Source organism: Trachymyrmex septentrionalis, unplaced genomic scaffold (assembly GCF_001594115.1).
Source record: "Trachymyrmex septentrionalis isolate Tsep2-gDNA-1 unplaced genomic scaffold, Tsep1.0 scaffold7, whole genome shotgun sequence".
NCBI classification, from domain to species: Eukaryota; Metazoa; Arthropoda; class Insecta; order Hymenoptera; family Formicidae; genus Trachymyrmex; species Trachymyrmex septentrionalis.
In genome coordinates this window covers 312,877-338,553 of record NW_017305884.1, presented here as the reverse complement: position 1 = coordinate 338,553, position 25,677 = coordinate 312,877, and the positions used below count along the sequence as shown (strand labels likewise).

Below are 25,677 nucleotides of genomic sequence, written 5' to 3'. Positions count from 1 at the left end.
TGTGTGTGTGTGTGTGTGTGTGTGTGTGTGTGTGTGTGTGTGTGTGTGTGTGTATGTGTGTGTGTGATAATATTTATGTGCAATTAGTTAAAGAAATGTTTCTGATCCTTACCTATTATTATTACTAAGTTACAAATTACACATTAAAAATTACACTTTCAACATTTTTTTCTGTAATAAACGATTTTTATCTCTTATTTCATCATGTTAATCTATCCTAAAATTTTGCACACGTCAAGTTCGATATTTTAAATTTATTATATAAAAAAATTATTATAAAAAACATTTCTATAGTAATTTAATTTATTAAAGAACGACTTTAAGGATTCTTTAAATTCTGCGATAAGTTAATGATGAAATAAGCGAGAAAAAAAATGTTGAAAGTGTAATCTTTCACATATGATATAATTTAGTGATAAATGAGGCTCGCAGACGCTTTTTTGGCTAACTGCACACAAATCTTATCACAGATTTTTCTCAAAAACGAGATTATAATAAAGTACAAAATTATTTATTTACGATTTATTATAAAGAAGTAATAAGTCAATTCTGGCTATTCTGGAAAAGTACTCATGTGCATAAACTTGCATATAAATTTAACCTCTCAAAAAGCAAATATAATCTCATCTTGTTCGATAAAAATGCAGCTCTTGATTTACTATCGTATTATTTTATTAAGATATACACGTAGTTTTAATATTTTATCTAAATTAAAGATATTTGTAATTTTGGATGGACCTTGGTGAGGCACTCCAAATTTTCGACACTACTAAAGAACCAACTTAAAGCTGAAACTTCTATCGAATGGTATAATTGTCAATTTTTTTTAAGAACAAACATGATACAAATGAAGTAGTGCTATGAACTTTTGTTCCTACCTATAAAATTTCAATAGCTGAAATTTTAAGATTATCTGAAGTTGGACTTTAATCAATCTTAAATATAAAATCGGATCCGACGAATCTCGTATCCTATTGTAACATTAAGTTGGGAAAATATATGTATGTAAGGAGGAGATTTCGGAATTCATATTAAAGTTTTTTTGTCATATTACTTACAACAAAGTTATGACAAAGTCATTATTATCAAATATTATGTAAGTTATCTTTGCATGATACAATGCAGTAAACAAGAATGAATTAAAATTAATTGAAATTTTATCTATCCGCGAATGCGTATTTTAAATAACAAAAAACTTTTTTTAATTCAATTAGATTAAATTGGAGATTGAATTGGATTTAATTAGATACAATTGGATTAAAATGGATTAAAGAGAATTGCATTTCCTATTTATAATTTTGAAGAAGTAATCACATTTAATTGAGAAGTATTCACGAGACACAGAAAAGCTGATATTTTATTTTTAAATTGAAAAGGTATGTAGAAATGTGTTCCATTCAATTCGTATAAATGAAGATAAACATGCATTAGAATTAAAAAGGATTTATTTTAATGTTTGTGAATGCGTATTTCTGAAATTTTTAGTCCTTTCTTGTTACTGAATAGTAAGAGTACCTACTTACGAGTATATTAAAATAAGGCACGAAATAAAGCATAGCAATAAAAATCTTTATGTATAATTTATGTATTGCGCGCGCAATCACAGTAATATTTCATAAAGCGATCCATTAATTTACAATTAAATACGCAAAGTAGCGAATTTATAATAATATTATTTATATTTTAGAAACTAACGTATAATTTTAGTGTGTCCTTCATTAAAAGTCAATTATAATTATTGTGATTCAATATTTGTGATAATATTTTTATTATGGAGGCGTAAGTCGGTACATATATCTAGTTCATTTTAAATATATACTTTTTTCAGCTCCATATTAATTTCGCAAATAATGGAAGGTAAAATGTAGATTGTCAATACTGGCTTCCATTATTACTTAATATAATAGAAACTTTTAGTATTATTTAACTCACTTTGTGAATTCTCGTTTACATTTTTAAACATGCATTTTACATTTAATATTAAGATTATACTATAAATATTGTAATTGAGGTGTTTAAGACATAATAAAGGCTCATATAGTGTGCAGCGATACGCAATTCCTTTTTAAATTGATTTTCAGAGGTAAAATCTTACGAGTCGTATAATGTTTATTTCGTAGATGTATGTTATACACTACCTTTCATTAATTCGGGAACGCTTGCGACTTTTTGCATTTTACAAAAACTTAATAGTATCTCGGGGAAAAGAAATCATAGAGAAGTTTTTAAAAATGCATTTTAAAGAGAAAAAATAGAATTTTAACTTAACGTTTGAATTTTATTTCTATAATATTTTGTTCCTGAAGTGTATAAAATTGAACATTGAATTTTTTCAATATTGTTCTTTGAAGACTCTACTTAGATGGAACATCATCAGACAAAATTTAATAGACAAGCATTCTAAGTTTTAAAATACTTTTTGAAAAAAAGTGTAACGATGATTTTTCGCAAAGATATCGAATTTTTTATTGTATAAAACTTTGTGTTAAAATTTACTTTTTCTATAATGTTTTTTAATTTTGATACAAAAAAATTTACAGAAAAAAGACAGAAAGAAAAAATATTTGTTATAATAATGTACGTGATCCATACAATTTTTTTTCAAAATAGCTTTTTCAAAATCAGATTTTCTATCTTCTCATTTAGATCATTGTATAACATCATTAGAATATTGTTTCACATTTGAATTAGATACTTAATATATTGAAAATTGTATTAATATTAATTTTTTCCACTGTGCTTATTGCACATATGTATTCTGTTTTGACTATTCAATAGTCAATCTTATATTTGTACCTAATTGTTACCTTTTTTAATAATAGAATGTTACACAGAGTCACATTTTGTACGTTTGTGTTATTTTTATTATTTTTCATGCAAAAACTTCTGCACTCTGTATTACCTTAAATCATGGGATTTCTGACGAAATATTTTATGTTTCTATCTTTGGTGATGATAAACATTGATGCCAAGTTTAATTAAAATCCAGGTCAAAAATTAAATAATGTTTCCTTGTGAGACAACAAACGTAATATATAAATTCACATGAAATTATTTAAAGCACTCAAGATTCTGTTTTGGTATAAATATTGCTTCTTACTTATTGTTTGTCCATTATACGGTCTTAATAAATCATTTATTAAAACTTATAAAGTCTACTTTAAAATGCTTATCTGTTAAATTTTGCTCGATGATATTCCATCCAGGTGTAGAACGCTCTAAAGAATAACAAAAATATTGGATAAAATATTAGTTTTAAATTTTGTACACTTTAAGGACAAAATGTCATAAAGATAACCGCTTGAAATTCTATTTTTCTTATTTAAACATTTTAACGCATTTTTAAAAACTCCTCTACGATTTCTTTTTACCGAGATACTTAAATTTTTGTGAAATATGAGAAAATCGGAAGCGTTCCCGAATAAACGGTAATGTACATACATATGTGATAAATTTTATTTAATTTGTGTAAATTACTATATTACTTACACAATTTATCGCATATATTATTATATATGTACATATAACAAAGATAAAATTTTTATGTCTAATATCAATAAGGCAATTATAAATGTGTATTTATTAGAGGTATGTGAGAATCTGAAAATATCGGGAACCCGATGATCGGGATGGATCGGGAAGACATTGGGTCGAGTCAGATCTCGAAAATTTCGAGATTTTCGAAAGTATTCGAATTCTCGAAAATGTTCGGGATTCTCGAAAATGTCCGGGATTCCCGAGGGAGTTGAGATTCTCGATAAAGTTAAGATTCCCGAAAAAATTTATATTCCTGAAAATTTCGACAACCCGATTGCTACTTTCGAAAAGGCGTGAAAAATTGAAAATTCAAAAGAGTTTATTAAAACGAGTTTCGAAACGGTAATCGAATTTTTACGCGCGCGCGCGCACACACACATATATATATATATATAATTATAAATACATAGACTTATAATTACATGTATTTATAATTACTTTACTGATATTAGATATGATAACAAATTTTTATTTGTTTTTGTATACATACATAATTGTATATTTTTGGCTGTGAGTCGACGAACGGGCCGCAGGTTATGCATCATTGCATTAAAGTTTCGACAACGCATTAGTCTTTTCCTGTCTTATTTTATTTTTTCAGTGATGGCAGAATTAAATGCATTATTATAATAATTGTGCATAAAGATTAAACGGATATCACTTAATCAATTATTATTATTTTGCTGCGTTCAGCAAAAAAGTATCTCAGTAATTTTTTAATATAATTGATGTGCCTTTAATTCTTCGGATTTAACAATGAGGTGTAAAAACCAGTTGTATGATGAAGAATCATTGATCTTTTACTGAGCTGCCTTGTCTACTGAATGCAGTTAATGTCTCGTACAAGATATATTGTAGTAGCCATTTTGTCGGAATACAAACCACTTAATTATTTTGCTTCTTTTTTTTATACTTATCAAGACATAATCAGGTCCCATTTTTACGTAGATATACATACTAGTAGAAAGGCAACAACACAAGTAACAAATGGATAAATTCTAGAGAAATCACGAGTTATATGGAAGAACGCAGAGTTGATGTATTTTTCGAATGTAGATTAATATCGCCGTGCTTATCGCAAAGGTCATTCTGTAAGGCACGTTTTACCCTTCTCATTAAATAATATGCGTCTTTCGTTAAACGATATCTGGTACTTGCGAGCGTAGCACGATATGGATAATGAAGATCGTGAGATAAAGAGAGATCAGTAATAAGGAAGAACTGATATCATCTATTGTTTTTCATCAATGGAATTTCTGGAAGATTCCAGAGAAATTTCAGAAGGCAAATTTTGAGGAGAAATAATTTGAGAAAAATATTTAATTACTAGAAAATGTGTAAAAATACTATAATATATATTAAATAAAAAACATTAAATTCTGATCGAATTCATTGTGAACTAAATGCTTTTATGAATTGAATTTTTATAATTTTGAAATAGTTCACGATCAATAACATTATAATTCTTAAGAAATATTCATATAAAAGAATATGAAATAATTTATATCATTAAACAAACTTGTTAGTACTGTAATAGTTTCACCCATTATTTTGATAAAAAGAATTTTTATGACAAAAATAAGTAAATATGATAATATGATTTGTATTATGCAACCTAATGTAAAGATAAAGCCAACAACGAAGAAAATGTAGAGTAAAATTATAATTATTTAGTAATTATGATAACTAAATTTACTGATAATGGTGATAAGAATACTAAACGTTTCGGTTATCCAGAGTTAAATTTTTTCAGCAGTAATAGTTTTCATAAAAAATAACGTAGTGAAAATGCAAAAGCAAAACATAATTTGAACGATGAAAACGGTTAATGTTACCAAATATCTAATTAAATCAAATAAATAAAAACTCGACACAAAATCAATATCAAGAAATGGATAATAATTAATGTAACATTATCTGTATAAATTAAAGTAATTAACATATGATGTCAATAAGTAAAAGTAAATATGTATTATATAAATGTTGTCAATGCAAAACTAAATTAAAAGATTAATGCATTGACAACATTTATATACATTTATACATCTTTACTTTTACTTATCGACCTCATAATATCTATTATATAATAACTAATTTAATTTATATAATGCTTATATCGATTATTACGTGATTTCAATATTGTTGGGCCTTGTGTCGAAGTTTTAATTATTTCACTTAATGAAAATTATACATTTAATAATTCGTTATTTGAATCGTTTTAATTTATATTCCGTTTTCGTATTTTCACTATGTTTATATCGTTTATGAAAGTTATTACTGCACAATATAGTCGAAATAACGTATAATTTGTACTACTATTATTAGTAAATTTGATTATCATAATTAAAATAAATTATTTGACACTGTACGACATCTTGAATTTGTTCGTTGTAATCTTATCTCTATATAAATTTCCATAATATTTTCAAGAATAATAATAATATGCAATCTTCTCACAGACTCTCCCAAATTCAACAACAAAAAATCCAAAAAAATCAGGGCGAATGAGAGTCATCAGTGTTTTGGGGTGAGTCATCAGTTTTTTAATATTAATTTGTAACTTGTTGGATAGAATAGTTTCGAAATTTATAAGATAATTGTTTTAATGTTTCGAATAAATTACAATATCAAATCTGATAGTGACTTTTTCTTGAACATGAAGGAATTGATATTTTGAAATTGTATTGCTGAGGATGGTTCCAAAGTAAACTAAAATGTACTATTTTTTGGAATAAAGATTCTATTTTTTTGAATAATGATTTAAGATTGCGTATTAACTACCACGCTGACTTTTATTTGCCCTGATTTTTTTGGATTTTCAAGAATTTTTTATATTTTAAATTTATAAAAATTTTTTAAAAAATATCTTGAAATTTTTCCGATTTTATTAATTCTGATTTAAGCTTTATTTGAAAATTACAGAATAAGAAATTTTAGAAATTTTAAAATATTTCGGAAAAAATTCAGAAATAAAAAATTTAAAAAAAATGTAGATTTCTTAGCACTTCTGAAAAGTGTTCCAGTTTATATTAAAAAATTTGAGAAATTTTCTAAAAAGTGTGATTAAATTATACCAATTACAGAATTTATACGAATTTATACAGAAATTATACAAATCCAGATATTATATCCTTTGTTTGCGCAGAATAAGATTTTTGAAAATTGAAGGTAATATTTACAAAAATGTTTAACAGTAAAGAGAGTTTACGGTTAGAATATAATAAAAAAATACATAAAATAATTTTAATTGTTCCAATGTGTAAATGAATTCTTCTCGATCAAATTAAAACAATAAGGGCCAGTTGTTCCATCTTCGGATAAATTATGTGATAATTTACCTACTGGATAATCAAAAGAATAAAAGAATAAAAATATAAGAGAATAAGAGAGTATAATACAGTGAGCTAAAGTTCACCGAGAAGTGGAACAACATCCTATATGTTTTATGGTTAAAAATTGTTATTGTGTATACGATTACTATAATTATACGTGTATATAAGGTTCATATGATGAATGTTGATATGAACTTCTCAATAAGTCCCATACATTTTCAGAATGAGTCTCATTTATATTGAGCGGAAAAGAATAATTGGAATACCAATCACGATGGAAGATATTTTCCAGCTGTTGCCTTATGTTGCCGTTATTTTGATGTCCAACGCTTTCAAATACAGTACCAATACCTAAGATAAATATTTGCTATAAAATGTAATTTTGTAAGAAAGATACTTATATATGATATATTTTTCATATAATTCATTTACAAGAATAACAAGTAAGTTTTATTACTATCTACTTTAATTTATTTTATTTTATTTCCATGAAAAACATTTGAATGACTTACCAGCTGTGTCAATAAAATAATCACCCGACCAATTACTCGTTCCGACATATGCTGCTACATCAGTGACCATGTATTTATTGTGGTTTACTCTCGTGTAGGGTATTTTATTCAAGTGTGGATCGGTGGGTACAATAAACCTTCTCTATTCGATATAATTCAACGTCATTCAAAGAAAAATACGTACACTCATAAGTGTGTTCTAAAAAGAAAATACTCACCACTTCGATTTTGACGTTGGAGTAACTATATGTCAAGTCTTGCAGTGATTTAAGAAAATACGATTCGGACGGTCTTGAGTATTTCCACCAAGAGATCAAAAGACGCACTTCTACTTTATGCTCGATCGCCGCCGCTCTTAAAGCGTTATCTATTATAGGCCAGTATCTGCAAATATAGATATAAAACGGTTCTTAAATTATTAGCAGAAGAAAGAAAATAAAAGAAAATGCTAAAGTAAGACATTAGGTTTCAAAGTTATATTATATTTATAATTAATTATATTTATATAATTAATATTAAATGTAACAATAAATGTTAAATCGTAGTAAAGGATCTCTATACAAGATATCTTTAAATCGAAATATGGACAGCAAAGAAAGTTTTCGAAAAAAGTAAGTTTAAAAAGTATTTGCCTTTTCGTTTTAAATAATAGTTTTTGAAATGTAATTAGGTTTAAAACTAGTCGATTATAGATTACATATATCCATTAAACGGTTGTTTGTCCGTGACAGTTACGCATTGATAGTTAATAATCGCGCGTGGCAATTCACGGTCAGAATTAACACGATCTATTTCACTGTATTTTATATATTATACAATTATCTTTATACATACTTTATTTGTGGAGTATATATTGTTAATGGGAAATAATCCATCACAGAAATATAAATGAACTTTTCTGCTTTAGCAATACAGTGCACAATCGCGTCTAGGTCGCTACTTCTACCTTTTGGTGAAAATGGTGGAGGTGAACTCTGTAACATAATATTAACATACATAATCTAAAAATACAAGGTGTAATGCATGCAGCCATATTGGTTTTTAGCATTTGTACCAATTTCTGGTTAGTCAGACATGAAGAATGGTCATTATAGACAAGTATGTATCCACGTAATGTCATATATGGAATTTTTATAGCATGAATATATGTGTATATATAATATATATTTTCAACAATTTAAAATAAATAATTGCACAACATATTTATTAAGATGATACTAACCGCGATGAACAGTTTATATTTATTATCCATGTATGTAAAATTCATAGGATTATCAATATTTATCTTTGTGCTAAAGGAATCTGGCCATGTGGAAGGCACTTTACCATCTTCGCTTAATTTCCAATATACCTATAAAATAAAACAATCAATAATAGTTTTTAATTCAAAGATAGATAACATAATTATTGCATGTTTTTATAACTTATTTTATAGCTTACATCGAATATTTTGGCGTAATCGTTCGCTAAACAAGAACAATTCAGGGCTATCAAACCGAGTTCTTTTACTTGCGAAAGGGATCTCCAATCCATATTCGCTGAACCAACGTATAAATGAGTACGATCGATAAGCCATAATTTCGTGTGAAGTACACCGCCGCCCAACAATCCAGCGAAATTTAAGTTTTTCACCTGAGTTCAAATAAAATTTATTATGTTGTCTTCAAAATTACATATAACAAAATACGATAAAAATCATACCATGTCGCGCGATTAAATTTTAATAAGTAGATGTTAAAAAATTATCAACAATAAGAGTAAAAAAATTAAACAAAAAAAAAGAAATCCTACATTCGGTCAAAGCAGATCATAATGTTTAAATATTTCTGTGCGAATTTGTATACAATATACATATCTGATTTTGCAAATCGCGCGCTGAAATCTTTTTCGGTTTTTGCATTTTGAAATGCAATTATGAATAGAACCGATTTAAAATCGTTATTTATTAGAATGACAAGCAGTTTAATAATTTTTAATGCTAATAAACAACTTTTTATAAGAATATAATAATTTGAATGTAAACGAGAGAAATTATTAATATTAAAACTTTGGTTCTGCAAGTAATTTTGCTCACAACATTACATTTCAAGATCGAAAAAGATTTCGGCGTGCGGTTTGTAGAATTAGAAATGCATAAATTCAAACAAAAATATTTAAATACTAAGATTCGCTTTGTTCAAATATAAGATAGATATTGAAAATAATGGATCCACCTCCGATGGCATATATTGCCAAGGTCATAATCTTGAATTGTCTTGGAAAGTTTTAGCCTGCGCTTGTTATTCGTTAAAAAGTTATTAATAAAATAAATAAAAAAAACTTACTTATTTATAAGTTTTACTTATTTTATTATATAAATAGAACACAAAATTTATATCCCATCCTCCATTCAGGAATTGATGATTTTCTACACGAAGCGAGTTCCATCCCATCTCTGCCTCTGCCTAAGGGCGTACGACTTTCCATACGAAGCGACTTCCACCCCACCTTTTTTCCTGCCTAAGGGCGTGCCACTTTTCACACGAACCGAGGCCCACCTTACAAATCAGATAAGGGTTGTCGCACGTGTTCTTCTCTTCTTTACTTTTAGAGTGAAACAAGATCAACAATTGTTCTATTTCAAATAGTTTCGTGTAAAAGGAATGTGAGCTCCGCCCCTACACCCCCACTACATCTAATCCTAACCCAACCCACCATTGTAAGGTGGACTTTGGTTTGCGTGGAAAGTCATTAATTTCTATAAGAGATGGGATAAACTTCGTATTCTAATTATAAAACTTATTTTGTTAATAATTTTTTAACGAATAATGAGTGTGGGCTAAAACCTTCCGAGGATCACTCTGAGTCACGATAATGACAATATATGTCAAGGTAGAAGTCATTGGAGGTGAGTCCGTTATTTTCAATATTTACCGTATAAACAGATTTATTTTAAAATTCAAGAGTGGAAATTTAGTGATGAATTGTGTTTATTATAATGTTTATTATAATATTAGGATATAATATTATAATATTACCTGTGCGTTAGCCTTTTTGGCCAAAATTTGCGTATCGACATTTGGAGACAAGCGAGAAGGAAGATTCTGTGCAATTTTTATCATGATATGTCTATCTCTTCCGGCTTCTAACAATGACTGGAATACCTGTTCTCCCTAAAGAGAGAGAGAAACACTTTGTTTAATGGATGATGTCAGTGGATTGAATATTTGTTTTATGATACTTCAACTTTACTATTTACCATCTTAGCACTGTCGTCGGGAAACACATCTTCCCTTCTCATTGTCCAATAAAGCGATGCAATTTCAATCGTGTCCTGCGCCATTTCGATGAGATCCATCCAAGAATCGTAAGTTGATTCGTGCTGCACCGTGTTATTGCTATAATTCAAACCTACAGGTATACTTTCCACTAGGGATAAACTGCAATGATCCATGCACGTTGATTCCGAATCCAACACGGTGGCATTTAGCGAATACTTATCCGCCGCATGGTCCAATAACGGCAAAAGTACGACCAAAACGATCAAAATCAATATGATCGTTATTGGAATGCAACTGGGTCTGCACCAACCTTGCGCACCCCACCTTTGATGAGAAATATGAGCGTTTATTACTATAATTTAATCATAATAGAAACACAATATTTTTGCACAGTTAAAAATCTTTAAATCTTAAATAGCTTCTTTAACGCATAGTCGAATTTAATTTGTAGGAATAGTAAGCTTTCTCTATGTGAAATAATAATTTATTCGTCAACCAAGGATATAGTTGTTCGAAGAGTGGAGAATTTTTATTAAGTTATGTTTACGTACTATTATATTTTCACATAATTAACGAAACAATGAAAAACGTATATATTATCTTTTAAAAATTATTGTCATCTATTGTTCCTTCTATAATGTCTAATTTTTTAAATTAAAATATTTGTACTTTGCATTCGTGAGAGGATCGTCCACGTCAGTCCGCAACATAAACCCGGTCTGGTCCCATAACTCTAGATCGTCGTCACCTCCCGGAGAATTCACGTCCAGCCGTGCGTTTTCGGATACAGTCTGCAACAGAATGTATTACGTGCGTTATTTTTATATAGTCACATGTTGCAAATATGTTGTACAATGCTGTTGTACAATATTATTGGTGATTAGCACTATTGTTGATTATACTTACTAATTAGTAAAAATCTGGAGATTTAATATAAAAAGGAAAAAAGCTTCAATAGTTCTTACTATCAACTTTGTATTAAATTATCTTTGATTAAAACCGACTACATGGATTTTATCGTAATATGATAACGAGGTGTGCAGATATTACTATTTGTCAAAAAATAATAAAAAGGTAAAGAGACGGATTTTGATAGTCGCATTGATCACAACTTGAGCACAAGAGTTATAAATCCTACAATCATAATTTGTTCAAATAAATCAAAGATTTACACATAAAAATTTGCGCAACGCTTACAGGGAGTGAAGCGCTGTAAGCGTTGCGCAAATTTTTATGTGTAAATCTTTGATTTATTTGGGCAAACCTTCACACGACAATGGCGTGAATAAATTTTAGATGTACGGCTGAAAATGAGCGCAACAATATGAAGACCCACCGATAATTTGTGCTTGAGTCGAGGTGCTCTGTTCTTACGATGCGGTAACAACACTACCACGTCCTGATCTTTATTTCGAGGCTCCGCATATTTTGGATACGCTTTGGCAACGGTCGCTCCTTTTGTCGACGACGACGATGTCGTTGGAACGGTGGTGCCGCCGCTGGCCGTAGAATATTTCGAATATGCGATATTATTCACATTATTGCTACCTCCATAAGAAACGTTGTGCGTATTGTTCACCTTGACGGAAAGAAAACAATTTATTTTTTTTCTTATATAACATAGGCCATGTTTCCAATCAATTGTTCAGACAGTAAAGATAAAATTAAAAGCGTATCTATAATCGTATTATGCGCAAATGCGGCTTTTACTGAACAAAATTACATTTGCGCACAATGCGATTCATGGTGGATTCTTCCATCATGACGCCATTGATCAATTGATGAATTTAAAAAACTCGGTCTATGTAATGTAAGAAAAGTATGTAAAATTACATAAATATATATCAAAATTATTTAATTTATAATAGAAATATATAAAATTGTGCGTTTTTACAAAAATTAGTACTTTTATTTGTAATTGTATAAGTCTTTACATTTAACGGAAAATTATAATAACAATATCATTTAAGAATCAACAGTGAAATTTTAATAAAAACACTTCAATATAATAATGCTTATTTTCAATATCATTATTCTAATAATCTTGATGGTGTAACAATATAAAATGTCTTATTACATATTTCGGTTTCTTTATCGAGCCATCTTCAGATTATAATATAATCGCATTCGTTAATCGCAATATAGTGAAACTAAGTACAATACTAAGTAAAAATAAAAATAAAAATACAGATAAATTATAATAATGATCTCCGATGGATTGTAAGTTAATGGAAATGTTCCTAATCAGTTGATAGACCGAATGTTAAAATTTCCATGAATCTATGAATAATGTGAAAAAAATTTTTTTTGAGAACAATCCAGACAATTTATCCCAACGTCAATCAAAATAAAACTCACCGGAGAAGTCACAAAATATAATGATGTTAAAATCATGTGTCACGTGGTGGTTAATAACGTTCTTAAAAAGAGTCAATTTAATAAGCGTATAATTTAATAAGCGAGATCGGACTAACGCATGTAAACATTACGAGAGAACAGCGACGACTAAACGAAGGCTCGCAAAATTGACGCAAAACTGATAATGCAAAGTCATATACTGTTTATTATTGGCAAATACGACTTATGAAGACCTATAATATCCGTCTGTAGATTTACACTATTTTCCTGTTTTTTAATATTAATTATTTCCAAAATTATACGTTTACTATAGCACGGTTCTTCATCCATAATTAAAATGTTCTCCCAATCAAAATCATGTTTGAATTGTAATCTATGTTCGATTATTACCGAAAGATTGGAAGTTTTCCAATTTATATGGTTACGATGTTCTGCAATTCTCGTCTTAAGTTGTCTTCCCGTTCGACTAACATAAGACGCATCACTACAGTTGATTTTATATCCTACATTATTTCTATTAAATTTTGGACACAGATCTTTTTGAGCTTTAATAAATTTTTTTAATTTATTTGTGCTGTAAAAAGAAACTTTTGTGTCCTTATTATTAAATCTATTAAATTTCTCCGTGATTGATGGTATGAATGGTACCGTAAACCAAGCTATTCGTTCTATATTTGAACTTTCGCTGGCTGTGATTATGCGACACGAACACAACTAACTTATTTGAAATTTATTTAGACGAGATACAGTATCCACGCAGTTAAAATTATGAAACATTGGATTAAGGTTCGTAAATTAATTATCAATAATTATTTAAAATGTGAAAATTTCTTTCTGAAATTTTATATATTGAACAAAATCATACCACAACATTTGTATAGACTCAATCATTTCGATATTATTTTACACAGTTTTAATTTAAACAAGAAATTTAAACAACATAAAGAATTGTTTTTAATGAGAACGTTGCAGATCTTAGTGATGCGCATGATACGATCTAAATAGTATATGACTTTGCATCACCAGTTTTGCGTTAATTTTGCGAGCCTTCGTTTAGCTGCTCTCTCATCGCTGTTCTCTCGTAACGTTTACATGTGTTCGTCCAACCATCCCGTTTATTATTATAAATTATACGATTGACTCTTTTTAAGAACGTTATTGTCACCACGTAATACGTAGTGCATGTTTTTAACATCATCATATTTTGTGACTTCTACGGTGAGTTTTGTTTTGATTGACGTTGGGATTGTTCTCAAAAAAAATTTTTTTCACATTATTCATAGACTCATGGAAATTATTACATTCAGTCTAACTGATTGGGAACAATTTCTGTCCATCAACTTACAATCTATCGGAGATTATTATCATAATTTATCTGTATTTTTATTTTTATTTTTACTTAGCATTGTCGTTTCACTATATTGCGATTTACGAATGCGATTACAAATACATCTGAAGATGGCTCGATAAAGAAGTCGAAAAATGTAATGAGACATTTTATATTGTTACACTATCAAGATTATTAGAATAATGATATTGAGAATAAACATTATTATATGGAAGTGTTTTTATTAAAGTTTCACTGTTGTTGACTTTTATATGCCCTTTACTTAATTTTCTTTTCATTTAATAACAAGAATCTTTAGATAATCTATATTTGAACAATATCATTATTATATTTTATAGTTTTTATGTAAATACTACAAACAACTTACAAATTGTTGTAATATTATCCAACACAATGGTAATATCATACATATTGTATTTGTATTTTTACGTTAGTACATATTGATAATACAGCTTAAGAAAAATTGTATGTACTTTATTATTTACGTCAATCATTTCATTTAAATTTAAGATTTAGCAAAAATTTTTGCACAAGTCTTTAAAATCAAATGTTAAGAAATCAAGAAATTAGTTAAAGTTTTTGCTGTAGATAGATCGATTTCGAATTCGTAATGTTGCAAATGTAAGATACGTCCTGATGATTTTCGTTACATCATGCAAGTATAATTAATTAAGTTCTTAGTCTATCTATAGGAGAAACGTGAAAGGAAGAATTTCTCCTGAAGGAGAAAGTACATATGTGTAAAAAGAGGAATTTCTTTTGGAAAACAAAGTATGCGTAAATAATGACATGTCGTCAGAATAGATTGAAATTACAATACACACTGCATCTTATTGATTCAAACATCACTTACGTAATACAATACATACGTAATACGTTTGGTGATTCATGAACAATATGAATCAAACATGAAGAGATCATGCGTGTCATGCAGTTTTGCTGATTTTATTGAAATATAAATGTATGTACAACTGTATGTAAGTTATGTTTTACTCTTTTTTTACATCTTTTACACAATACTGTATAATTTATTGTGAAGAATAAAATAACAAAACGCATTCAGTTTTACCAGTAAAGTGTCAAACTCTAATTTTCTTGATAATACATATCTATGATGTCATTCCAGTATTCTTTTTATCTTCAATGTTTGTTTTGTTATCGTCTTTTGTTACGATACACTTTAATAAAACATTAAGTAATATCTTGATATAAATAAATAGTAAAATAAGCGTCTCGTATATATATGTATAGATCTTGTAATATTTTAAATATAATAGGTATTTAAATATTGTCTTCTGTTCAATGTCATTTTAAAGATATTTAGAATGTGCAATATTAGCTGTAAAGTATCAGCCAAATAAGCTAATATCAAGTAAGCAATATCAACTAAATAATTCTCGGAAATATAAAACAATGAATAATTAACCTGAAACTGCAAAAGATAAAACAAATAATTAATTGGCTTATAATGTCTTATGCAGTGCAATAGCCATATTTTGCTGCAGCTTTAGATAAACAACTTCGAAACGAGTAAGAAGATTCAAGTGAACTTTTATACAAATATTAAAGATTTATTAATAGATATATAGAATTGGATTTAATTTATAGTGCTATATCCTCGTTAAATTTGCAAATAAGTACTATAAAACGTGATTGTATACAAAAGAATCAAAAGCAAACAAAATCTTAAATAACTTTTAAAAGAATTGTGCTCAAATCTTACACACACGCGCGGATACTCAGACGTAATAATAGATCAATTAACGTATGAAATTTATATATATATATATATATATATATATATTTGTTAATGTTTTGAGGTGTGACACATATTATACATCCTTAAATTGTCTTAAATTCCGTGCCGGTCGATTAATATCTTATGAAATACTTGACAATCACAAAGCTTCGACGCAGAGATCGACTCACTTGCACGAGGATGTGACAGGCCTGCGATGCGATTTGAAAGAGGCCGTCCTGCAAGTTATGACCGGTGTGCTCGGAACCCCTGCCGCCCCCGCCGCCGCCCATTTTCCGTCCGAAAAACGACATTTCGATTGCGCCCGACGCACATCCGCAATTCTTCTAATGCGTCAAGGTCGTGGCGAACGACTCGTCGTCGATCGAACTCGCGTGCACGCGGAGACCGGCGTCGCCTACGGCGTCGCTTCCGTTGTCCGACTTTTGCACCATGTTCGACATCCACATCAATATCTGTCGGCAGACAAGACAAGAAAAATGTCATCCGTGCCTACGTCCGTGCTGGCGCGCACGTGTATGCGTTGGCGCGACATTGATTCCGGCCGCGCGTTTAAAATTTAACTCGCGCGAGGGTTGAGATCAGACTTAAACTTCCATATTGCACTCCTATACTGGCAATGAAACGTTATGTACGGCGACGTACTATTTTTACAGTTTGTTACCTTGTAAAGTTGCAACTGATTTAGAACGGCGGAGAATACGACAGATTTCCTGCAAATGTTTAGAGAGTAGCTAGCATATAACCGTAGCATATAATCGTTGGTCTATTTTAATCGAACAATGCTGTTTGATTATAATTATTTGTTGAAAATGTTGAAAATGATGTATTTCTTGAAAAGAATTTTTCTTTTCTTTTCTTTTTTTCAAAAAAGAATAGAAAAAACATTTTGCAACATAATATTAATATTAAGTCTGTACTAAGTAAAATGTAAAACGTGTTTTTTCCAATCTTTAAGATATTAAGTATTGTACTTTTTTTGTTATCATATATATTTTTAGATTTTAGAGCGGACGAGATAAAGAGATAAAAGGAAGATAAAAGTAACCAAACAATTTTTCTTTGGAAAGGATCTTGAGAGCTCGCACAGAAGATGTCCTTTGTTAGGCTATCGGATTAGCGAATCTCGCGAAGATTAAACGTGAAAGATACTCACGCGTTTTTTTCCCGCCGATAATTTTTATTTCCTACGGACAGAGGCTGAGAACAGTTTCAGGCGTTAATCTTGACAAATGGAACGCCCTCGATTATAACACATTGTGTTTGATCTTTTTCTCATTGAGTTAATATCACAATCCCGGTCCTCCGTAATAATCGGATATCAAAATGGTCGGTCGAAGGAACGGAGAAGTCTTACTTCGGCGTCGCGACTTTACACGTGTATACTTGTATGTACATCACAAACTGGTAACCATAATCGATAATAAAACGATTAGTGCCTCTTTGACTCACTCGCAGTATTCTGATAAGTCGCTTATCGATGTACAATTCGCAACCGCCTAGATCGAAACTCACACAGACGCATTATTTTTCTATTTCCCTCCCCCCCCCTATTTTATTAAGATCGATTCGATCTCCGTTGCCGAGTGACGACGACGGTGATCCAGATCAAGGCGCAGAGGGACAAACATCTTTCTCAGGTGAGGAAGACACGGTCGAAAGGTCTCGCATGCCGCACCTGCGCGAAGAAACGTTCTCGTGGCCTCGATAACACATTCCCAACTGATAAAAAGACGCGATTAACCTATTTTTTATTTCTGTCAACTTTAAACGCCACGATAGATATTTTGCGTAGTTCTTACATTATTTTAAATACACGCGATGAAATTTAGAAAAGTAAAGTTTTTTAATTCTTTGAAGAATGCCTCTGCAATAATTATATTAGCAACTAACCCTTCAATATTAATATTATAAAATTATATAAAATTATGTGTGTGAATTAATTATTTATTAATGAATAATAAATGATACCGTAAATTATTTGTAAAAAAGGATAAATTGTGTAGAATGAATAATTAACAAATTGAAAAAATAATTAATTTATTATATTACATTTGATGAATTTATAAAAAAGAAAATATGTTATATACACGTGTAGTAAGTGATATAAATATCGTAACAATAATTTGCATTCTGTGTTTACAGATATAAGTGAAGAAAATTACAGAAAATAATAATATAATACGTACGTGTGATTAATAGATATGTATATTGTTTAATTTTCACGTTATCTACACGGAAAAAAAATAAATAACAACAAATGAAGGGCGAAGTAAGAGTCAGCGCATTCCTTAAAAAGACATGTAATTAAAGACATCAATTAAAAGTATAGAAAAGGTAAAAAATGAAGAAAAGATGTATAAGAAATAATAACGGTGAAAGGTAAACATTACAAGTTTCGGAAAAAAAATAATTTGAGTGATTCAATAAAATTACAGATACTGCGAGAGTTTATCTAGAACAAAAAAGATTTGATTGTTTTACAAAGAAATTATGTCTGTAAGCAATTAATGTATGTTAATTCTAAACTAATTCTTTGATACAATAAAAATTACTGATATAATAAGTTTTCTTCATTACAGTAGTATTTGTTGTCTCTTAGAGTACGTTTTATTAAAAATTTTGATTTATATATTGAATTGGTTGTTGCAGAAAGTTATCTTTCGCTGCATTAACAAATTTTCTATGATATTACAATAAATATTATATTTATATCTATAATCGCACGCGCGTTAACTTTATTCAACTGCTACAGCTTTCCTAATTTAACATAGAAAAAACTGGTAGTCCGTGTAACTATATGATTGTAGATTTGCTAGTTGAATCAATAAAATTCCGAGTTTTAACAAATCCTTTTTTTTTCTGTGTAAACGTAAATAATACATGTGATAAAGTAATAAAGCAATAAATAGGTACTTGTGCTATTATCAATTGGTGATAATTCGATAATACAGTATAATAAGCATAAAGTGGAAAACCAAAGTTTTAACTCGTAATCTATACCTTCGATTAAATCACGTTATTATGTGCATATATGCAATAATAATAAAATTATAAGCAATATACTCTGCAGATCGCCGTACTCCGTGTTGTATCAGCGACGTTCATCGGCATTTCAAATCATAGAGAAATATCGCCCGTGACATCGCGGCAAACAGACGTGATCCTATACGTTGCGAACGATCGGATACTGCGGCATCTCAATTCAATTGCCAGGGATTATCCAGCGATAATCTCTGTCTAGGACCATGTCCCAACAAGTTGAAGTGCCGATGCCACGTCACGCCATGCCATTAATTTAACGGAATATCGCTGCAGGTTCGCGGGAATTACAGCGACGCTTATTACCGAGTGCATCGACGTTGATCGAGGCGGCCAAGCGGAAGACCCAAGCGTGGCGCGAGAACGTGGAACGAGCGTAAAGACTACGATGAGTATGCAGACGAGACTGTTACACGGAGGTGAGACGTGTGGTATGAATCGGCCGAGCGGCAAGAAAATAACAGAGATCGGTCCTTGTGCGCGCGCGCGCGCTCGTCGCGAAACACTTTCGGTGGCGACTGCTCGACTTCGATCTGTCATCGTGAAAGAAACGTCCGCGGCGTGCATGCGCGTGGAGCCATACTTCGGCGGTCAGGTCGGCGCAAAATATGCAACCAAGGAAAGCGAAACGCTTCGTCGATATACAATACTCTACGCAATACTCTACCTCCATCCTCCCACCCACCCACCCTCCTGGGGATCGATCACCATCGGAGGCACCGTTTCCCGCCCTCGGTTCCACCCTCGCACGTGGTGTCCTCGTGCCCGAGATCCTCGCTGATAACTAACTCTTTCTTCTGGGTCGCGCAAGAATTGAAGTACGTTATCGGCCAACGGCACCGTTATTGCCTGCAGCGTTATTCTTCTATTTCCTCGATTTTTGACAAATTCTTCGTTATTTCTCCATCGAAGTACCATAGTGAGCTCTATAATGTACTGCAGCGAACCTTCCCTATATTAAACTGTAGAAAAGTGCGGAACCCGACGGAAAAAAGAAAGGTATAACGACATTGGTTCTTTTGAATCTTTTACTTATGGCAGTAAAACAGCATTAGCTAATCAGCGAATTCTCCTGACAGAGAAAAGAGTATCAACTTCGCGCATTAGAGTGTCCTTGTTTAGAAATTGAGACCTACCCCCTCCCCCCACCCCCCATTTCCTTGATGGCTCGCTCCAGTATGTTATACGTATAGAATTCACTGGAAGTAACGGAATATAAATTCGTTTCTATAGATGTTTTAAGCCGTAAGAAATTCACTAATTACAGTCGAATGCGAGGAGAATAATTGATGATTCATCCATTTCTTATGGCTCAAGGCTTAAAAACATTTTGTAGATCCGGGCTAAAAGCGAAATGTACAAGAAAATGCTATTGTGCCGTTTTCTTTCTATGTCATTACAAAATTAAAAAATTTCACTTTTGTAAAAAAAACGCATTAGAATATTTTTGCTTTTTTTTTACAATAAGTTTCTTTAATCGGCGATTCTCTCGTAAATTATAATATTCTTTTCATAAAAATAATCAGAGTTAAACTTGTCTATTTTGTTATCAAAATCTTTTTTACTTCGGAAATCTTTTTTACTTCGGAGTCGCTTAAATCACTGTAATTCCAAGAATTTGCAAAGAATTGTATTTAAATTTTTCGAAAATTTTTTTCCACACTTATTATTTATTTATGTCTATTAAGAAAAAAAAATCCATTTTTTGACGCTCCAAACACGACAGCCGTTAAGGGGGGAATCTTATAATATCTACAAGTCGAATGAGATAGGATATTTATAAGAATTTTTTAAAACTACTTATTTTAATGTTTTGAAACTTTTACACATAAAAGACATATGTTTCGTGATTATCTCTAAATTTTTACGTTTATATTGGGCTTCTCCTTCTCTTGCTATTTTGTGGTTTAACTTGGAAGTTCGTTTTACTTGTTGTTTTTGATTGACAAAAACTTTTAAAATATCACGAAATATAAAAATAATGAAATAGTTTAATAACAAGAACAACGTTGAATGAGAAAACAAATTTTATATAATAGCAGAAGAAGAAGAAGCCTAATACGAACGCAATAAGTTAATCATGAAATATATATTTTTTATGTGGAAAAATTTTTAAATGATTGCATAAATAGCTTTCTTTAAAAAAAATTTTAAGAACACTACTTTTTTTTACTTCTAGATGAGATTCTCTCCTTAAGGCTATGTTTAGATTCTCACTCGAGTTTTCACCAAATGTTAAACAAAAATAACCTGGATGAGAATCTGAACGCACCCTAAAGTGTTCTCTATCGATTAAACTATCTTTCTCTTTCAATTTTCATATCACTTTCCAGTTCGCGGATAGTTCGCGTACTACGAAAGTAAGAGTCATTGGAAAGTACGTCGTCGGAGCATTGCCATACGTGTTCTCGATTCCATGAATCGAGTCCCGGAAATCCTGGAAAATTCTGCTTTTTTTTCTTCTCTCTCTCTCTCTCTCTCTCTCTCTCTCTCTCTGCTTCCAATATTTCTCCAATTTCGACGAGGATTTAAAAAAAATTTGCCATAACTGATAGACGAACTTTGTGCACCGTCAGGCTGAGTCGAACACAATAGGATCGTTCTGTACACAGGATGAGCTACAACGTCTGTCAGTTTTTTCGACCTACTTTCTTATAGTTTTTTTTCTCATTCCTCATTCACATAATACGTCTGGGTCGTTTCATTTCAAATAATGAATGTGAAAGCAAACAGCTAAAAAGACCGGATCTCATGACTAGGACGAAAATTTTGCAGAAATGCAGAGCGCACAGGGAAAAATGTATTTTATGAATAGAAACAATTACATATGCGAGGTATATGCTCGACTTTCTCTTTCTCTTTCTTTTTTAGATTGTTCAGGATTTTTTTACCTAGGCAGGGGGTTTTAGCCTCTCCTTTGTTCGATTTCGATAAAGGCGCGGTGGAAAAAATAAGCATGTCGATTCCATTTCCTGCCTTCGTTAAAACGTCTTTCACGTGTAATAAAATCGATCGTCTAAACCTTCTCTTCTAATTCGCGATCTACGATCGCCCTGTAAACCTTTTTAAATTTTTCGCGCGTCACAAAAATGGAGGCCGCGCTATATGCTTTCCGTATCACAGACTCTCTCTCTCTCATAATGCATTCACGGTAATATCGTTTTAAGTCTGGTCTTTCCACTTAGTCAATGACTAGAAATAATCGTGCAGTTTTTCTGTAGGTTGCATTTTAAGACAACCTTAAAACTGGATCATGAATATATTTTGAATTTTCCACCGGTTTTCATTGATAACTAGTCTTCCCTCTGGCTCGCATCATGAAAATTGGAGCACGTGCTCCGTTATCATCAATCTAACTAAACTAGTGCACGCTCGTATACTTAAAATGAAATAGATGTATATATACATATTTGAAGTTTGGCAAAAGCCGAGATAGAAAGTTTCAGAGCAGATCAGTGTAGCAGCGAAGAACAGGAACGCTTCTAGGCTTTATTATATTATTCTGTCCGCTCGTTTATATTTTATTACAAATTCTCCGTTAATTATACTTTTCTGCCGATTACACACCGCGGTATTCACGCAGAATTTCGCGTCGCGTCGCGCTCCTTCCCTTTACGGGCCGAAAGCGTTGCTTGCAGTGAAGCAGGTATGGAGGCGTGTGTGAGGCGCGTGCACGGGTGCGTACGTACCGTCCACTTTGTAGGCGCGTGGATTTACCTCGATTCGGCCGTTTCCACTTGTAATAAACAACACTTGATCGCGCCGCAGACCAGAGAGATTACTTATCGAGACTCGTGCCGTCTAGCACTACCACTGAGCATCGCACGCCGCGTTCGATCGCATCGTACAAATCACGCACAAAGGCGGATTAAGCGGAGCGACGCGTAGTCGCCACAGTCGCGATGACGTTACCGGGCGAAATTGACATTGTTAACGCCGGCCGGCACGGTACGGCATACCGCGTATCGAATTCCATTCCCGCGTTCAATTTCACGCGTCCGGTGGAAAAATGTAACTTAACGCTTGATTCATGAGAATGAATCTTGTCTGCTGAGTTGTCGAGAGCTTCTAAACTACTGATACAGTACACTGCTGTGCGATGCGAATTCATCGGATTGTGTGGCGAATGAACGTGCGAAAACCGACGTTATATTATCCGACTGAACCAACATTAAAAAGTTATTTATAATTGATGAATTTACACTAAAACTGTCTTATTTTATTTGGAATTGACTAGATATTTTTTTTTTTAATTTCAGGACGCGATCTTTCAGTTGATTATTATATTTATAATTATTATATATGTTATTTTTCTTACCTTTTGCTTAAAAAAAAGTTTGCGATATCTTGAAATGCGAAGCTAAATTAGTTAGTTTATTGAAGTTAAATAATTATAAGATATGTTCTATTAGAGAGATGGTATTTCATTATTAATACTATTCTCTAGTAGATGAATGTACACAAACAAACTGATACATATGTTGAAAGGCTGTACTTCTGTGTTTCTCTGTATAATTCTTATATATGTATATTCATATATACATAAAATGATTGTGCAACGGCGTACGCACGCGCTGTAGTTGGTGCACGATACTAAAAAAAATCTATGCTACAAAAAAGTTTTGTCATATTACTCATTTATCTTTATTTTACAGTTGTTGGCTTAAGATTGTAGCTTAGAATTTTTTACTTTGATATTGATTTTGACAATTAATATTGATTATTAAAAATTTGTAATTCTTTACTTAATATCTTATTTTAACATGAAAAAAAAGTAACAATTCGTTACGTTTCGCAGTAATGCGTTAATTTCATGAAGTAACATTCCCAACACTGCAAAAAGGTATTAGAATCATCTCGAATCATTAAGTTTTATGGACATTACTTGTAAGCCTTTTTTGTAACTTCAGGAAATAATATCGAAATGTGAAAAATAAATACTGAAAGATAAATAACTTGATAAACTTTTAAACTAACACCTTAAATCTACTAGAATTTTAAATCTATTTTTTAAGAATTTGAATTAAACCTAATTGTAGAAATAAAACATATAATAACGTATAATAAAGTCATCATTATTGACTTATAATATTACCTCTGCGCAATACAATAATAAGTATAAAGTATATCGATGTAAATCTGTTTGATATAAATGTCCGCGTTTTAGATGGAACTCCGCGTTCAGTGGCGCCTCCACATGCACAAAACGTACACATTGAACTATGTTGTCATGGATGATATTTTCAATGGGTAATACATCTACAGTCTTCGATTTTGTCCAATATTATGTAGAGTAAAAGTAAAGTAATATGAAATTTTTTCGTTCTTTAATTCCGATATTTTTTATTAAATTAACATTACTCTGACATAAATGTGCTAAGATTTTTAATTTACGTAGAACTCTTAACGACATGTTTGTAATTATATATTGTTAAAAATATAATAAAATTTAATGTATTTTTAAAAGTGACTATTAATTCTAATTCCTTATCGTTAACATTAACATCATGAAAAATTATAATATCATAAAAAGTAATTATTTATCTTTAAAAACTTTTAGATGTGGCTTAATAATACAAAACATAAATAATAAGGAACATATATAGCTACGACGCAAGATGTCTTTAGCGAAAAAAAGTCGTATATATAAAAAATTTGTAATATAATTAAGTAGACGTTTCGGTCAAGTCTTGACCATCATCGGTATAATAAGAATATTATAAACGACTCTCATTGACTATCGTATCGCCAGACGAGCATCGTAATTGTAAGAATTGAAGTTGAATCAATTTCAACTCTTACGATTATGTAGATAGACATTACGATAGATGTAAATGAGTCTTAATAGATATCCGGCAGATAAGAAAATATTTTAGAAATTACGAACATCTATGAAATCTAAAATCGTTTAAAAAGACGAGTGACATAGTGACAAACTAGTTATTATCAACACTGTGGGCCATTTTCGAATTCCTCTTATATGATTTCATATTATTGGAACACAAAAAGGCTATATACTCTGAAACTAAGATAAAATAGGACACATTTTTTTTTATTGTTTTTGTGTATCTTATCTGCTATTGAAATGGGATCCACATGTTTTAAGACATAATAAAAATTCTTCCAAAATAGATTAATAGAAATATTTTCTAATAAAACTGTATTTACATTTGATAGAGTACACTTGTAAAATATACTGAAAATTCTCTTTATTTTGATTTTAATAAAATAAAATTTTATTTATTTCTCAATTTGATAGCTGTCATATATAGTGTGTTTCGTTTTTCGATTAGGCACAATTCAATTTCAAATGTCTGGTTATTATTTATTGATTATCAGAAAGGGAGTTTTCGGTATATTTTACAAATCTATTTTATCGATTGCAAATGCAGTTGTATTAAAAAAATTGTAATTAAATTTTAATTTTTCTCGCTTCTAACATCACAATCCAAAATGGTTGCAGTGAGTAGACAGGGATCTCAATACTTTATGCTCAGAATAATAAATTGCAATTGTAAAGAAAAAAAAA

At 30.7% G+C, this 25,677-nt stretch overlaps 1 protein-coding gene across 4 annotated transcripts; it reads right to left on the bottom strand.

Annotated features, from left to right (window-relative positions):
- Positions 1–6,790: 6,790 nt before the first annotated feature.
- Positions 6,791–23,044, bottom strand: LOC108753642 (phospholipase D3-like). 4 transcript variants are annotated; one of them, XM_018495422.1, is made up of 12 exons: positions 22,838–23,044; positions 16,277–16,561; positions 11,978–12,220; positions 11,311–11,432; positions 10,620–10,965; positions 10,399–10,533; positions 8,822–9,013; positions 8,604–8,732; positions 8,216–8,355; positions 7,600–7,765; positions 7,382–7,523; positions 6,791–7,220 (listed from the first exon to the last, which is right to left on the bottom strand). In XM_018495422.1, exons 2-12 carry the CDS (start codon positions 16,397–16,399, stop codon positions 7,021–7,023), a joined length of 1,938 nt encoding a protein of 645 aa, XP_018350924.1. In that variant the 5' UTR covers positions 16,400–16,561; positions 22,838–23,044; the 3' UTR covers positions 6,791–7,020. The 4 variants fall into 4 exon arrangements, with proteins under 4 accessions (XP_018350924.1, XP_018350926.1, XP_018350925.1 ...); XM_018495424.1 differs by having other exon boundaries at positions 22,866–23,044; XM_018495423.1 differs by lacking the exon at positions 22,838–23,044 and adding an exon at positions 19,455–19,591.
- Positions 23,045–25,677: the final 2,633 nt, after the last annotated feature.